The following is a 17,514-nucleotide window of genomic DNA, read 5'->3' as shown; positions in this document are numbered from 1 at the left end:
GGCCCGGTGAGCGCTCGGCCCGGCCGGGACGCGGGGAGAAGCCGTGCCCTCCTGCCGCCGGGCACCCCTCCGCCGCCCCGCCTGACCGCCCCCTGTGCTGCCGCCCGGGCCCGGGGCGCGGGGAGCGGTCTGGCCGCTCCGCCCGCCCAGCTGCCCCGCCACGGCGCCCTGCTTCCCGCTTCCCGCTCCCCTTCCCGCGGCGGAGCCGGGGACAGCGGTGCCAGCCCCAGGGGCCGCGGGACGGAGCTTCCCCGGCGCGGCGCGGCCCCGGGGGGAGCGGGGCCCCCGGGCCACCCTGCCCCGCGCCGGGCGCCGTCGCCACCAACTCCCGGGACTCTGTGTTTGGGGGAGGTAATAAAGCCCACCCCACCCACCGCCCCGACCGTAATGTTTGTCACTGCTTGCCCATCACTAGGGGTTGAGAGGAGTATGACAGGTCTTTGTTGTCTGAATAAAAATCAGTGGCAGCTCAAGGGAGAGAACTCCTCCTACTAAATTATCAAAAATGGGCTGGCTTTAGTCTCTTAACAAATTGGACAGAGCTCCGGAAAGCAGCAGTCCCAAATCCAACCTACAGGCACTGGGAACTTTAAAGCAACCAGGGACTGCTGAAAATAGCACTTCTTTTTGCTTTCTTTGTATTCAAAACTATATCCTTTCCCGACCAATTCTACTGCCCCAGGTCCAAGCCTCTCCAGTCAGGAGCCCCAGCTCTCCAGAACAGTAACAGATCCTTTAGCTCGATTTTATTATTTTATTTTTTAAATTAATTATTATTACATTTTCTCCCCCTTGTTTGTTTTCTGCACATCTTCAGGAAGCCCTCGGTGCTTGTGCAAAGAGAAGCTCCTATTGCAACCTCCCTCCCTGCGCTGTGCGCCTCGGTGTAAACATTTTGGATGATCTAAAGACTCTGGGGTCTGTATATGGAAATAGTGGGGTGCAGAGCAGAAGAAAATACTTGTCCTTTCCGTCCCCCAGCCATGCTTTTCCACGGGATCTCCGGAGGCCATATCCAAGGAATCATGGAGGAGATGGAGAGGCGATCCAAGACCGAGTCCCGCCTGGCCAAAGGGGGACAGATGAACGGCCGAGAAACGGTAAGAAAGGAGCTGGCACTCTTTGAGAGGGAATCCCTGCAAGCACGGACCCGCTGCGGGACAGACCCTGGCCTTGGGGAAGAGAAAGACGCTGCCTCCCCTGCCCCTTCCCTGCCTCCCCTGCCCCTTCCCTGCCTCCCCTTGCTTGTAGAAACCCCTCCGAGGCTCCCTGTAATCCCACCCGTAGTGCTGGCTGCTCTGCTGGCCAGGCTCAGTTCTGTAGTTGTCTAATCAATGTCGTTGCGTGTGCTCTCTGGAGTAACGGGGGTAAAATATTTTCGATGCGAACAGGGGCTGCTTTTCAGCCCTTCTAGCGGAGCACTGATGCCCCTGCTCGGCCGGCTGCGGCCGCTCTGCCCCGGCCGTGCGGGGCTGCAGCCGGAGCTCCCGGGGTGCGCTCTGCTTTCCTTGCACCCCTGGCAGCTCCTCAATTAAACCGCAAACCGCCACCGCTTACTTTTCGTAACCCTTTTTGGTCTGAGGTGCGGGATCGATACAACGCGGCACCGCTCCCTCCGAACGTTCTGCCCGCCGGCTCCTTTGCTGAGCAGTAGCATCTCCGCTTCCCTTAGCCAAAGGCCCAGGGTCTGCAGAAACGTGCTGCCGGGTGGCGAGGAGCCGAGTGCCACGCTGGGCGTCCTGCAGAGCCACAGCTCCTTTCTCTGACTTGTAGGGCTTCCGCCGGTCGCGCACAAGGCTCTGCACATAAAGTAACGGCCTGGAAACTGCTCTCAGGCTTCGAGATCCACGGAGTCCTTCCTCCCTTCTCTTAAATAAACTCCCGCTTTGTTATATGAGTATTTGCAATGTAAATTCAACTCGCCTTTTCAATTGTTGGGCGGGGGGGGGGGGAAAGAGGGGCTAGGAGCACAACTTCAGATTGGAAAATGATTACGGAGTTGCCACTTTAAAACAATTGTGACTTTAGAACGAACTGTTCGAGAGGCTTTTTTTCCCCCGTTACTTTATCAGCAAACGCTGCCCCGAGTTTCAGGGCAGAGCTTTTGTCTCCGCTGTCCCTTCGACTCCCTTTGTCCCGAGCGACACTCCTCGTGGGGAGGAGATTAACGGGAACTTGCAGAAGTTTACTGCTTAAAAGATGCTAGTTTTAGCTGAAAGCAGCCTGTGCCACCTTTCTGTCCACTGCCCTGGCCGGGTGGTAAGCGTCCGTGCTCACCGGTCTTTACACCATCCACCTGTCTCCTTTCTCTTCTGTTTTACACGGCCTGGCTTTCGTTAGAGACGAGGTTTTGGCTGGGCTAAGCACGGGTGAAAATTTACCGGGAAATCGGCGCAAGCCTGCACCCTCTGCCATAAACTTTTGTTGCAGCAAAACGCTATTTGCCTACTTTAAAATGCCGCTCCTGCGGGGCGCCCAGGATTCAAACGCCCAATGTAAGGGGGAGCTGGAGGCTTCGCCCACGGTCCCGCAGGGGAGAGCAGCTCTGCTTGGCTCGCCGAGGCCTGAGCGGCTGCTGCGCCCACCGAAGTGACGTTAGATCGCTGGGAGCCCGTTAACGGGACAAACGGGAAAGCTGAACCCCGGCAAACGCTTTCCTAGGGAGGATGGTCCCGGTTGCCCCTCACGCTTCCCGCGGGGAGCAGAGGGGTCCCGGGGAGCAGTCCCTGTGTACGAGCCCCGGGCCCTGCCAGGACCCCGTCCCCCGCCCTGCCTGTCTGTCCCTGTCTCATCCCCTTGTGGTGTGGTTGTTTTGCAGAACATGCCCCCAATGAGCCCCGAGAAGCCTGCTTTGTGTGCTGGTTGTGGAGGGAAGATCTCAGACAGATATTACCTGCTGGCTGTTGACAAACAATGGCACCTCAGGTGTCTTAAGTGCTGTGAATGTAAACTGGCTTTGGAGTCAGAACTCACCTGCTTTGCCAAGGACGGCAGTATTTACTGCAAGGAGGATTACTACAGGTACAGCAACCAGTCCCCACGGGTTCAAAAGCGCATCCCCTCAAAAGGCATTACGAACCGAAACGCTCTTTTCTTCACGTGGGCTTTCAAAGGTAGCTTGCCGCAGTCAGCAAGTCCTTAATCCTGGAAACGTGTCCCCTCCAAAACTCTCACACGTTTGCAAACTGATAGGAGCAGCAGGGGACCCGCCGACGGGGAATGCGTGGCGGTGCACAAACAGGCGAAGGAGAAGACCTCGGGTCTCCCGCCGCTCCGCGCTTTCCCTCCGTAAATACCAGCGTAAGACCCAGCGAAAGCTCCCCCCGCCCTCAGCCTGCTGGTTCCCCGCGGGCCGGGCAGCGGGCCCGGGGGGGGGCGGCGGAGCCCTCGCCCTCAGGAGCCCGCCGCCCCCTGCCCAGCGTCGCCGCTGTCCCGCGGGGGGCCCGCACCGGGCACCCGCTGCCTGTGCGTTACAGCTTCCCGGGGCTCAGCTGCGGGCGGCCCCGCTTGCCTTTGCCGGAGGGCCGGGGAGCGGGGACCGGCGTGCCCCGCCGCGCCGCTCTCCGTGCGCCCGGGCGGCGGGAGGGCGCTGCGCAGGGTGCGGAGCGGACAGGTCAGCGCGGCGGAAAGTGCGCGGCCTTTGCCCCGGGACCCCGGCGCCGGCTCGCCGGTGGTGGGCCCGGAGCCAGTCCCGGCGCGGGCCGGGGGCCGCGGCCGGCAGCAGGGGCCGTGCTGGGGCCGGGGAGGGCACGACCCTGGCGGGGACCGGCGCCCCGCCGACAGCCCCTGACCGGGAGAGGAGGCGGGCGGCACCGGGGCAAGGCTGCCTTTGCCTTGCTAGGTGATGCCCACTTTTCTGTTTCCTTCAGAAGGTTCTCCGTGCAGAGATGTGCCCGCTGCCACCTTGGGATCTCAGCCTCTGAAATGGTCATGAGAGCCAGGGAGTCGGTTTATCACCTGAGCTGCTTCACCTGCACCACCTGCAACAAGACTCTGACCACAGGCGATCACTTTGGCATGAAGGACAACCTGGTTTACTGCAGGGCCCACTTCGAGTCCCTTTTGCAAGGAGAATATCCCCCTCAGCTGAGCTACACCGAGCTGGCTGCCAAGAGCGGAGGGCTGGCCCTGCCTTACTTCAACGGCACTGGCACAGTGCAGAAGGGGAGGCCCAGGAAACGAAAGAGCCCTGCCCTGGGAGTGGACATCGTCAGCTACAACTCAGGTGGGCACCGCACGCTGACCCTCGCTCCCGCGCCTCCAGCAAACGCGTTCTCGGGCTCCCTTGGCTAGGCATCCTGCTTAACCACCGGAAAATCAAACAAACAGCCCTCTGAGGGCTGGAGCGTTTGCAGGAAAGCTAACAGCAGCCCTCCTCAAAGGTTGTCTTTGCCTATCAATGTCAAACACCCAAACTTAGCCACTTCCCAGGGTAAAGAAAAAAAAAAGAAAAAAAAATCCCAGCCCTAAAACCACAGCACTCTTTCTCAATAGGAACCTCCGAGATACCGTTATCATTATTTGTATTTTAGTAGCAAAAAGCACTTCACCAGTGAGACCTCAAATTAGAAGGAACCGGGCAGATCGAGGAAAAAAAGAAATAGAATAAAGGTTAGGGTATATAGCTCCTACAATGCCAACGCAGTATGGACATAACTCGATTTAGACATTCAGTTTACAGTAATTAGTTCTTCAGGCTAAATAATTCTGTTTACATAAACGATCAAACTGTACATCAGGCCAACGAATAAATTTTGTTCCCTGTAACTAAGCCCTAACAAATGCAGTTAAGGAGAACGGCTTCTGCTATCTCAACGGTAGGAAAGAAACAAGTGTTGCCCTGTTTTAATTACCTTCCCGAACTCCAGTCACTTAAGTGCCCAAACCGTGTCTGAACACACCGTGTTAGGGGCCAGAGGTAAAAGTTTCGGGTATGGTCGAGCAGTTTAAGCGGCGTTTCAGTAGACGGAAGAGGAAAACAGTAAGGGTAAATGCGAATTAACGAGCTACCCACTCCAAAAACTATTTCAGTGCAAGTGAAGCTCCCCACGGACGGTAAGGAGGAAAGAAGCGTCCGGGAAGCAGGAGCGGTGCAAAGGGCTTCCCCATGGAGAGCCGTTCCGGCCGGGGCAGGGGGCTTCCGGCGTGGACCGCGCGTAGCTGCCGACCGCTGGCTGCGCCAGGGAGCCGGGAGAGGGCTCGGGGCCGCCCCTTCCAACAAACGCGGGTCGGTAAAAGTGCACGGCTTTCGGCCCCGAGTTCTCTCCCCTCCACCCAAGTTCAGCCCGCCGCCATCGAGATCCACAAGCGATCCACAAGCAATCCTCCACCGCCCCCCGCCGCCCCCCATCCCTCCCCCGGCACCTCCTCTAGGGCTGCGTCTGAAACGGGCTTCAGCTGGGAACTGGGTAGCTGTGCAAGGCTATTTCATCTCCTCTGATGCGTAGACCTTGGAGCCAGGGTAATCACTGCGCTAATTGTTCCTTGTTAATTGAAGATGACATTGGAATCCCTGGCTACGGAGCGGTTTCCAATCAATGCTGAAAGCGGCTAAAGAAAAGTGAACCTGTAGCGCAGCCAGGACTCGGGCGGCGGGTCCCCCTACGCCCTCTCTTCGGTCTGCGCTGTCTCTGATCGCACACCATCACCACGTTCCCCAGGCCCCTAAACGGAAATAGCTCTAGGGACAATTTATCGTTAGAATTAGGACCAGAAATCGAGGAAAAAAAAAAAAAGTTGTGGATATGATAGAACACCTCTTAAACTCCAGGTCAGGACTCCAGAGAGACGTTGTTTGCGAACGCCATCGTAGTTTTTGTCTGCTAGTCTTAAAACTCTCCTTCTTTACAACAACGGGGCAGAAAGGAAATACCACTGATTCCAAATGAGATTAAAAAGCACTACCCATTAAGAAAATCCAGATCACTGCATTGAGATCTCACAATTCTCCGGGCAACGGAGAGAAAAAAAGCCCAAAGCAACAAACGCTCAAGCTGATGCTTTGGGCTGGGGCTAGGTGGCTGAGAAATCTGATATGTTTGGGCTGTGATTTTTTTTTTTCTTTTAAAATATTATCTAGCAATGTCCAGGGTTGACACATGGTCCCGAGAAAATACAGTTTGCAGCCAAACCGTGCATCCGGTGCAAACGACTCCAACCCACTGCGCTCCAGACCCAGGGGGAGGAAAGCGAGTATCTAGCAATTACGAAATGAGTTGCAGTGGATGAAAACGCTTCTCGAAAGAAAAAAAATATCTTTAAATATCTGGCAGCAGCTTTCCTGCACGCAGTTTTCATTCTGTGCCCTGTGATCCAGTAACTGCTCTTGCACGTAATCGTTTACAAAGGGCAACCGGTCCACGGAAAATGAAAGGTCGGATACATAGCTGCCGCCGTCCGAGGGAGAAGGGAGGCGGGTGGGACCCGCAGCGGGGCCCCTCAGCCCTTCCGCGGGCTCCTCCGGCCCGGTGCCCCGCAGGGCGGGCTGGGCTGGCCGGGCTCCCGCAGCCCCCGCGGGGCCGATCCCGCTCCGGGCTCCCCGGCCCGGGGAGGGTCCACTGGGGCACAGGCGCCCCTGGCCGCGCACCACCTGCCCGCGCTGGAGCGGAGCCGAGGGCCGGCAGCGCTCCGCCTCCCAGCCCGCCGCGGCTCGGCCCAGCTCTTGCGCCCGCTGTCCGGTGGGAGCCGCGCCCCAGGGTGCCCGCACCCATATGGCAAGCCACGCTAGGAAACGGGCCCAACCCTTAAACCCGAAACTCTGATTAAGCTAATAACTTCACCACGCTGAGCGTAAACACTTGTGTGCGCAAGCGACCCGGCAGTACCTGGCTCGGACTGGTGCGCGCGTTCTGCTGCGGGGGGCTGAGCACAGGGACAGAATGGAAAATCAGATTCTGCTGCCGGGTCTACAACAGGCTTTTTAGTCTCTGTTTTGTTTAGTAGTTTAATTTCTGTTTCTCGGCTCCTCGGTTGTAAAGTGGAAACACAACGATAAATAACTCAAAATGTTATGAGGTAAAAGCCATTCATACTTGTGAGCTGTCTGGAATTAATGTGAAAAATGGAAGAAACTATTCAAAAGTACTTAAAACATTCAAGGCTTTCTCTATATTACCTCTTATATCATAGAATTAATATGTAATTTGAGGGAAACTGTGTTGACTTACAGCCCACAGGATATAGAAATGAGATGGTGAAGAAGATAGGAAAATATTTTACGCAGCTGTTACTCAAAGAGCTGTTTACTTATTTCATTATATATGTCTCCGTGTGTATGTGTGTGTGTGTGAAAAACTACGAAGAGTACAGCTGAAGAATTCTTGGCAATAAAAAGCAAACTGTTCTAGCTCTTTCCAAAGCAAAATTAAACAACCCCCCAGTCCCACTGCAAAGAAATGAGCAATAATGTCTTGCCTGATTTTTTGCTTCCCCTTAGTTCTCCAGGCGATAGTGTAAAACTCTGCTCTGTGAGGTGGCCAAACCACATAATGCTGTTTCACTCCTGTAAAACAGAGAATGAGCTAATCACTGTATAAACTAGGATTGTCTGAGGATGCTTGGAGCCCTCTTCCTGTTTTCTCTTGAAAATAAAAGCCAAAATAAAGTAGATCACAGACAGAAAAGTAGATCACAGAAACAAAGGCAGTAAGCAGGACAGAGGGAGCCCAAGGAAGTTTGCTTTGCTGCTGTAAACCTGAGTGACCCAAAGAAAACTACACAAACAAACAGCTTGCAACTCTCTGAAGTAAAACCTGAGGACTGAAGTCTGGTACTCTGATTTATGTCAGCTCATAAGTTACGGCCCACGTAGTTTGACTGAAGGCAGTGGGATTGCTTGTGAAAACAAGGAGTAAATACAATCCAAATCTGGTCTGAAATTGTTTTAAAGGCAATTTTCAACCCCTGGTATTTTCAGAAGTGTCAGCTTACTTTGAAAGTGCAGATACTTCTTACCAAGACTAGAAGCGAATCTAGCTGTAATTAAATATTCACCTGATTATCTGTCAAAGTGTTGTCTTACTGGCGTCTGTTCATGTTGACTTGTCTTACAATTCAAAAGAGAAAAAACCTTCAAGAAGCTTTTTATTTTCTCCTGGTTTCAAGTTGCTTTGACTCTGTTTTTAGCACTGTCAGCATCAGTCTCTGCATTGTGTGCTCCCCCTCTTTCACCTTCTCCCTCCCCCTTCCTTTTTATTTTTTGAGAAGTAGGGATCAACTAGGCCTAGTAAATAATCCAATAACTATGGCAAAGCAGTTAAAAAATGCAAACGAGCAACTAATGAAACTTGGTCTAGTTTACAGGCATTCTGAAACATTTTTAATTAGCTGTTCTTTAATTAATATTCCCTGCTATGATGACATCATTCATTTTCTCTTGTGTGACTGACCTATCTCTATAAAATGAGATCCTATAAATTGGTAACCCCCCTTTTTTTTTAAGATGAAAAGAAAAATATAGATGCCTGTCTTGCTTTTTTTTTGCCAATACTGTTATTTTTTTCCCCAATATAAAGTAATGATGCCATGGTTCCTGAACAGCTGCAAGTCTTGTGTACGTTCACACTCATAAAAGTGTAATCAGAAACAAATTCATCTTTGAGAGACACTTTGAAAATCCTGATTCAGGGAAAGCAGGGAAATTCTCTCAAAGTTTTGAGCCACTAGCTGGTTGCTCACAGAAGTGTCCTAAATCACTACCAACTAAGAGCTACTGCTGATTTGGATTGAGTTTGAGGGACTGAATCAAGCCTTGATGCAACTGCTTTCTAGACATGGTTTACAGATGAAGGTCTTTGAGCAGCTCATATAAACTCCCAGGCAGAGTCCAAAAGCATTTATTTTATTGGCAAAAACCCACTAGATTTCATGCTTTCTTGATGAACTGTCATAACAAACCTTCCTGCTGTACATCTCCTTTTATAGGTGCTTGTGACCTAGGGAAAAAGTCAGGAACATTCAAAATGCTGGTTTGACCTTTATGCTTCTCTCAAGCTAAGAGTGTTTCAATGAGTGAGATTTCAAAATCTGAATGAGATTTCAAATGACTCTTTCAGCGCCCAAAGCAAAACCATCACCACAGGGAAAATACTTGTTTGAAAATAAATGCCAAAGGAGAGAGAACTTTCTAAGTCTGCCCTTAGTAGGTACAGGCCCAGGGGACATAGCATGTTTTAAGAATAGGAAAAGGTAATCTTCTGGATTTTTTTTGTCTTATTTAATAACCACATCATACTTATCCTTGCACCATCTTAGCCCTTCCCTTTTTCCTTCCTTTCTCACTTGTTTCCTTCCTTCCAAACAGTACATGACTCAAGATTTCTGCCTTGGTTTGTTTATCCTACACAATGCATAGCCACTAACACCTTGTTTCATTTTGTTCATTGGCCAGGTTGTAATGAGAATGAGGCAGATCACCTGGACAGAGACCAGCAGCCTTATCCCCCATCCCAGAAGACAAAGCGCATGCGCACCTCCTTCAAACACCACCAGCTTCGTACCATGAAGTCCTACTTTGCTATCAACCACAACCCAGATGCCAAGGACCTCAAGCAGCTTGCCCAGAAAACAGGCCTGACCAAGAGAGTTCTGCAGGTAAGAAGCCACATCACAGGCTTGACAGAATGTTCCCCTACCCCTGCCAGTCAATAGCATTTCCCTTACGTGTAATGGTAGCAATGCATGTAGAAACACTTCTGCTAGGTGTGTCCCTAGTGGGTGTGCAGAGGGGTAAGGTATTACATGGCAGGAGTGCCGAATGTATGCCCTACCACTCCAAGGCAGCCAAATACTAAAACGTGATTTGTAATTAGTGACAGCCTCAATGTGAGGAAACCAACTCCAGAGTCTACCAGCCCAGTAGATATCCTGGGACCTGTAGTCTCTCTGTGGTGACCTTATTAAGGGTAGAGGTAGCCAATCTACTGATTTTATACACACTGGGTGAAGCCTTTGGGCTCCCCTGAAGTTGTTAATGTGGCCCCTCAGTGAGCAGATCCCCCAATGTGTAGGAAGCAAGATTTCACCAACATGATCCTCCAAGACCAGCCGGCTCCCTTTCCCAATGCCTGTCAGACAGCTGTTACCTTAATGGGCCCACACAGTAAAAAGTCACTTCCCTGTGAAGGACAGCCTAGTGAATTACCTTTAAAAAAATCCCTATATGATGTGTGCTAGCTCCATGAAGGTAAAGCGAGGTGTGTATTATATGCAGAGTGCCAAAGAAGGGCAGTGATCGAGGTAGGAGAATCTATTAGCAGCAATTCCTTGTCTCTGTTACATGTCACCTAAAACATTTTCAGTGAACCTTACAGAACAGAAAGACTAGGTTACCCATATCAACAATCTGTGTGATAGGGATGGTGTAATTACCGCTCCTTCTTCAGTCTTTTAAAATGATGAAGGCAAACTTTCAGCCTTGGCAAAAATCTGCTCATTCACCCCTTCCCTCGATCTTTATCACGTGTCTTGACCCCAAACCGACATAACTTAAGAATACACCACATGGCCATTAAGAAAGTTGCTTTCTTTGGGTGAGTGACCGAGCAGATTTTTCTTAAGGCTGCTCTATGAGGTCTGCACACCAGGCTGCAACGTACTGGTGAGCACCTGTAGCACTGGGCCTCGTACACAGGGTCCCACCTGTGAAAGAGCCGGTTCCACCAGCAGCAAATGAATCTATAGAGTGACTTAGGTGACTTGCCACACAAAAACAAACATCAAAAAATGACATAAAAGCAAGAACAAAAGACAAAAATAAGCAAAGCGAAACAAGCATCGGTAAAGAAATCAATTGGGATTGGTTTGCAGGTTTGGTTTCAAAACGCAAGAGCCAAATTCAGAAGGAACCTTTTGCGGCAGGAGAATGGGGGTGTCGATAAAGCTGATGGCACCTCACTTCCGGCACCGCCCTCAGCAGACAGCGGCGCACTCACTCCACCCGGCACTGCGACCACTTTAACAGACCTGACCAATCCCACTATCACTGTAGTGACATCAGTGACCTCTAACTTGGACAGCCACGAATCCGGGAGCCCCTCACAAACTACCTTAACGAACCTTTTCTAACAGTTCAGTTTTTTTTTTTTTTTTTTTTTTTTTAATTCTTACTCTTCTTCTTTATTATTATTATATTATTATTATTATTATTAATTTTTTATTATTTTCAAGCCTTTTTTTTTTTAAAATAACAAACCCACAAAATATTTGGGAAAATAAACAGCTTGATGTGTAGCATCTGCAGCCACTTGGCAAATGAGTTTGAAGTAATATGTTGCTATAATAAATGAACATTTGCTGTTGTTAAATTGTACTCAATTTTTAAAAATTCTTCAAAAACTGAAGAGAAGGTTATGAATCATTCTAGTAAGTGCCTCTTAAAATTGTATGTTACTTATTTCCAGAATCTTGAAAAAAAATATTACTACCGCAAAAAAACCCCCAACCAGATTGTTTTCCCTCCTTGATAACCAGGTAAAAATCAGTTTAATTATATCCAAAACAATGCTGCTTCAGGATTTTATGTTTATTTACAGCATTTAGGAACCCCAAATTTCATTTTATTTTTATAATGCGTCTAAAAGTTTTGTATGTGGGGTTTTTGGTTTTCTTTTTTTTTAAATGTTGGAAAATAAATACAAACTGAATTAAACTAATAATTGAAATAGTCAGACTGGAAGTGCCAGTGCTTTTTCCTAATGCATTAGCCACAAGCCTGATCCTCCCTGAGCCCCGGGGAGTGTCACTGGGATAGCTAAATGCTCCTCTGCCAGTTCGTCCCCGGCTGGGATGTCCTTAGCCACCACTGAAAGCTGTGCCTGGATGGAGGGCTTGGAGAGAGAGACCCTGTGACGAGAGTGCTGGTGGTTAGGGATGGCAGGATCAGGCTGTGGGTCTCCAAACTTGTGCCTGTACATTAAGGAGGCAAGATCTGGAAAAGACCCTCCAGAATTACCTCACACTTATTACAATATTATTAAAGTAAACCCAACAGAATAACAAATGAAGGGTCCTGCTGATCTGAAATATCACACAGGGAGGGTTTTTCATTTTTGTCTGTCAAGCAGCTCTGATTTGGAATTAAAAAAAATAGGTGCGGTTTGCTACATGGCCTTGTTGGCATACCATTAAAGCAAACAGGATGTTGCCCAGCTACTTTAGTGAGCACAAAAAATAATTTCCAAGAAGATGTATGCATGTATAGTGTTAAAATGAGGTTTTGATAAATCATACTTTTTTTCAGGGAAAATGGAAATAAGCAAAATATACTTGATTAAGATGTTTAAGGAAAATTATTTCAGTACGTTTTACACATTACTATTTTTCATTTACTTTAGATGTTTCCTGAGATTATATCAGACACTTTGTTTAACACATGAAATTAAAATCTTTAGTTCATTAATATCTCTAATATAGACTTTAACTCTTTAAACTTTGTATAAAAGAAAAAAAATGTTAGCAAAAATTCTTACAAAAATGGGAATTGGCAGTAAATAATTTTAAAGCAGATAAACTCAGAAGCCTTGTGGATGCTGATCTGAATACATTTCTTAGTTTACAGTAGGATCTTTCTTTTTTTTAATTTTATTTAAGCTAAAAGTCTGAATGGTCTGGGCAGTGGTGAATGTTCATCTGTATCCTTTTATCGTAGTTGAACACCAATTAGATTGTGGAGAGTCTTAGAAACAAAACCGAACAAAAACCAGTCAAGATCTATGTCTTGTTTTAGTGGATTGTTAAGAATAACTTTGCACATATACCCCACTTTTTATACACCATCAAATCTCTTTTTTGGTGGTCAAAATGGCTATTTAATATATTTTAAAGGTGTCCTTTCTGGCTGTATAAATGTGTGGTTACATACTGACAGTTCACTGCCCACATTAAAGTGCATTATTGTAATTTTTGCTCAGGGTTTTTAGAAAATTAGCACAGAAAAGTAGCTTATTTTTTAAAAAAAGATGATGGAAGAGATGTTAACACTGTAATAGAAGAAAGGTGTGTTTGCCATTATATATTTAGCAAGTATGGTTATCATCTTCTATGGATATTAAATCTTGACTTTTCCTATTTCTATTACCTTATGGGCATTTACCACTAACCAGACCAAACGACCTTGGTAAGGCTGAGATCTTTATTAATACACTTTTACAGGTAAAAATATTGATACTTATAAATTTTGTTCTTTGACAGAACAATATATGGTACTAGAGATCTACTTTATTAAGTAGACTAATTAAAACTCAGTTCTACTATGTGCCTTATAATATACCTTGGGAGTAAGTTTGTGAAAAATCAGGATATATGTGTTGTTTGTTAAATTAACTGTTTTAAGCCCTTTTGACACCTCACTAGTTTTGTACTGTTTTACCTCTTATTTCTGAAACTCTTTTTATGGTGTATCCTGTTAGAGGGGACAAACATGTCATAGAAAGCAGTTGTGCACTCTTTCAGATATAGTTGATAAATCCAATAATCTTATATATTGAGCTTCGTGTTTATAGTACAGTAAGTGGTCTAGCAAAATTGTCCATGTTTCTTTGTTTATTGATAAATGCATTGTATAGAAACTATTTCCCCTAAATATTTATGGACCAAACAATTGTGATATATCCTATTAAATTTGTGTGAATAAACCATTTTGAATCTAAGGAGTTTTATTTCCCATCAGTTTTTTTTATTTATTTGTGGGGGGGTTTTTTGTTTTTTTTTTTTGTTTTTTTTTTTTTAATTTAAATCCTACATGTACCAGTGCGTCTCTTTGCTTTTATGGTACCTGTGAACAATTGGTATTAAACACGGAAACAGAGCCTTTTAAATATTTTGAAATATGATAGTTCCTTCTTAGGTTTTCAATTTCTTCATATTCAATGTATATGCTACTGCTGGTGCAATTTAGATTTTAGCCTTTTAACCTCCTTTTTTGAACATGCAAAGTAATGCCCCACTGATTTGATAATGAAACCCTCTATTAGACTGCTAAAAAAGCCAGAAAACTAGCAGCTAAAGTAATTGCATGACAAATATAACCTAAATAATATGATGAAATGAATCAAGATTTAATGCTAGGTATATTGAGCACAAAATAGAATTGCAGACCCCGAAAAGCCAGGTTGCTCTGTAGTTTAATAAATTGTCACTATGATTTCTTTCAGGGAGAACAAATCATGGGGCATTACAGCCAAACATCCCGACGTTTGAAAATTCCCTAAAGTATTAAAAGAAGGGGAAAAGTTTGATCGGAAATCCACTGCAGTGAAGACAAAGACAATATTAGGTTATGATAATCATACATTTAAAAATCTATTGAGCCAAAAAATAAAAATAAAAGACTTGATGTCATTTCCTGAATGTTAACAAAACATATGTTATTTTATGGTGTCTAATTAACAGAACTGAAAGCTTCAACAAATTGTGTGGTATTAAAAACAAATTTAGAGAAACTATGTATAAAACCAGAGCAACCTGGCAGCAATCTACCCAGCCCATATTCGAAGAAAACTTTACGTTAAAAAAAAATCACATTTGTCAAGCACAAGTACTTGTAAAATAAAATCTGAGTGCATTCATTCCACTTGCTTGCTAATGTGTACTAGTCATATCTGTTAAATGGATTTTTGTAAATTCAAAGAGAACTTTTCACTCATTTGAGATCATAGGAATCAAAACCCAGTAACTTTAGTACTATTGTTTCTGAATTCGGTTTTTTTAAATGAGACAAATCTGCATGCACTTTTCCATCTGTCACATATAGTGTACATTTCTGTATGATGAAATTCTCTTTGATGTTTCTTGTATAATAGCTTTCATTAATAAACATTTTATTTGATGCAAACATAGTTAACTTTATGTAAACACATAGCTAATTGTTCCAACTAATTTAAATTTTTGAAAAGAAGCAGTACAGTGCAGTTCCAATATGTTATATATATCTAAAATCAAAAAGAATGAGGTAGCAATACTGTTGCACAGCATAAAATTATTTCTTTTGGTGTTAACTTTTTAATTTTTTAACTTCTCGTATAAAAATGACATGTTTTAAAAAAAATTCCCATCAGCATCAACAATAAAACAATCCCCAAATTATTCATCAATATAAGAAAACATAAGCAGTACAGTATGTAAAATCCTCAATGACTTTTAGAGTACAAGGATATAATTTGTGGATCCCTGAGCTGTTTACATGGTCACTATGCAATGAGCAAGTATGGTACAATAAGTTGGTCCTAAGATTCCCAGTCCAAATCACAGATGATTTTTACAAGCCAACAAGCAAGTGTAACAATAACCAATTCTTAATAATGAGGTTTTGTAACTGTTAAGCAACTATTTGCAGAAAGTTTTTTAAAAATATATTATTCCTATTTAGCTGTATAGCCAAAGCGTATGTTAAACAAATTAACATATAAAAGACTTGCCAGAAAATCTTTCATTAAGATGACATTTTTATTATATACTAATGAACCCTATGTAAACAATGTAACTTTTATGAATGATGGACATTAAATATTTCACTTACATGTATCCTCAGCATTTTGCATGTTTTCTTAAACTTTTCCAGTTTCTGAATTCTAAAAAAATCCCCCCTACAATTATTAACAACATAACACAAAGTTATGCACAGATTACTGCAGCAATCTCTGGAAACCGGTAACCAAGAGTGTTCTAACGGCAATAAAAAGGTATCATTTATTGGTGGCAATTATGGGAAGCATTGTTTAAACAACAGTTTTATAGTATGTTGTAAAGTTCTATTGAAAAAGGTTAGCATGGTGGATTTAATTCAAATCAGCTTGATCAGAAATTTAAGCTTATTGTGAAATTCTTAAACTGAGCCTTATGTGTGTTTATTACTGCAGAAAGTAAGTAAATGTAGGAAAGCAATTATTTGTGTCACAGCCATAATGTGGTTTCCCCCTGTTGTCCATAGGAAAATATTACAAACATTAATTATTCAAATCAGTAAAGAACTTGGTGGTTTTTATGGCCAAGAAAAAAACTATTTACTATGCTTTTTCTTTTGTAAATCACTGCATTCTTTAATAAGTTGGATTCCTTCTCCCCCTGATTTAATACTTAAAGGCATATTTCTATTATACATTATTGTCCATGGGCTGCTTTTTTCACCTCATTTAAATTAGAAAAATATATTAATTAAATACTTTTGGTGAAATACTAGCTCCACTGAAGTCAATGGCAAGATCATCACTGATTAAAGGCAAAACTGGATTTTACTTCTCTGTGTCTGGTTAGAGACATTGAGGTTTGATTTTTCTCAACAACACTCACTATTCTTTGTCTGGAGATAGTCCTGCACATAGTGCTGTGATTGATCTGACTAGTTGCATTAGCCAATCCAAATTTTTTGAAAGATAAAGAGCTGTCTCTTACGTTGAGAGAGTAAACATATTGAAACGACAGCATTATATAAGAAAGAAAGAAAGGATTTCAGACAAGATTTGAGAGAATGCAAGACAAATGTAGGTTTTCAGGATTGTTGCAAGTGAGAAATATGTTGGGGGTCTTCCTGGTGGATACATATCCACATCTAGATGCAGCATTTCTTTGCACTCTTGGTCTTGAAAAAGAAGTCAAATTGTGCAGTCCTAGAACATCTTACTCAGAATTACCAGAGAAACGGCTTGCAGGACCAGGTCAAGCAACAGAAGGCTGACACTGCAGCCCACTGAAACTGGTGAATATTCTCTCTCTGATTCTGTGGGCTTTGAGCCAGGAGCTGAGTGAACATGGAGATTAAATTACTCTCTTGTCTCTAAAGAAATCATAACCTTCAGAATGAGACAGGATATATAGGACAGCCACGTCACTCTGTGCTTTGGACTTCATTCTTCAGAGCTGCTAATCCAAGCACCTGGCACATGCATTAAATTGACTTAAAAATATTTCTTCCTCCTTCACCCAAACACAAGACACAAATTATACTACTGGAATTTCCAGAAGCTACTATAGTGTTGGAGACTTTATTCAGTTATTCTGCAATGTTGAACAATTCTTCTGCGTTTCTCACTTGACACAGACTTATCTCGGCATATACCTATATACATATCCTTGTCTTGCCTTCAGATAACCAGTACTTTCATATTTATTTAAGTCATTCAAACCTATAGGAAGCAATTCTCCATGCTTACACTTTCTAGCAAAGGCAGTTGTCATAATTTTTGCTTTGATACTCCTGTACAGTAAAACATTTTTCCAGAGTAGTTTTTATGTTATGAATTTATACTTTTGTATGTTTTTTTCTTTTCATAGCTTTGGACCAAAAAAATTGTAGTGCTTGAAACATCTAAGTGTACAGATTATTTTGCCAGCTTTTCCTGTATTATCTAGGAAAATAAATCTACTACGATCATTGAATTAACGGCTTGCATGTTACTATAGGAGTATTCCCTTCTACAAATTGATTTTATAATAACAAATGATATAAAATACATTCAATTCTAATATTAACTAATATGATTAATATTAGAAATGATAGCTTTTTAGCTGCAATAATTTCTG

The 17,514-nt window shown here is 44.6% G+C and overlaps 1 protein-coding gene across 2 annotated transcripts; it reads left to right on the top strand.

Moving 5' to 3' along the window:
* The first annotated feature begins 545 nt into the window (after nucleotides 1–545).
* On the top strand, nucleotides 546–15,519 carry LHX9 (LIM homeobox 9). Of its 2 annotated transcripts, none has more exons than XM_055815804.1 (5): nucleotides 546–1,100; nucleotides 2,819–3,021; nucleotides 3,870–4,225; nucleotides 9,389–9,591; nucleotides 10,807–15,519. In XM_055815804.1, exons 1-5 carry the CDS (start codon nucleotides 927–929, stop codon nucleotides 11,062–11,064), a joined length of 1,194 nt encoding a protein of 397 aa, XP_055671779.1. In that variant the 5' UTR covers nucleotides 546–926; the 3' UTR covers nucleotides 11,065–15,519. The 2 variants fall into 2 exon arrangements, with proteins under 2 accessions (XP_055671779.1, XP_055671780.1); XM_055815805.1 differs by having other exon boundaries at nucleotides 568–1,100; nucleotides 14,151–15,519.
* Nucleotides 15,520–17,514: the final 1,995 nt, after the last annotated feature.

The sequence above is a fragment of the Falco peregrinus genome, chromosome 10 (assembly GCF_023634155.1).
Source record: "Falco peregrinus isolate bFalPer1 chromosome 10, bFalPer1.pri, whole genome shotgun sequence".
Lineage (NCBI taxonomy): Eukaryota > Metazoa > Chordata > Aves > Falconiformes > Falconidae > Falco > Falco peregrinus.
The sequence above is the reverse complement of the archived record's forward strand: the minus strand, read 5'-3'. Positions and strand labels throughout refer to the sequence as shown.

Coding starts and splice junctions, on each gene's coding strand:
- LHX9 (XM_055815804.1), top strand. CDS start 927: ATGGAAATAGTGGGGTGCAGAGCAGAAGAAAATACTTGTCCTTTCCGT. Junction 4,226..9,388: donor CATCGTCAGCTACAACTCAG/GTGGGCACCGCA, acceptor TTCATTGGCCAG/GTTGTAATGAGAATGAGGCA. Junction 9,592..10,806: donor TGACCAAGAGAGTTCTGCAG/GTAAGAAGCCAC, acceptor ATTGGTTTGCAG/GTTTGGTTTCAAAACGCAAG.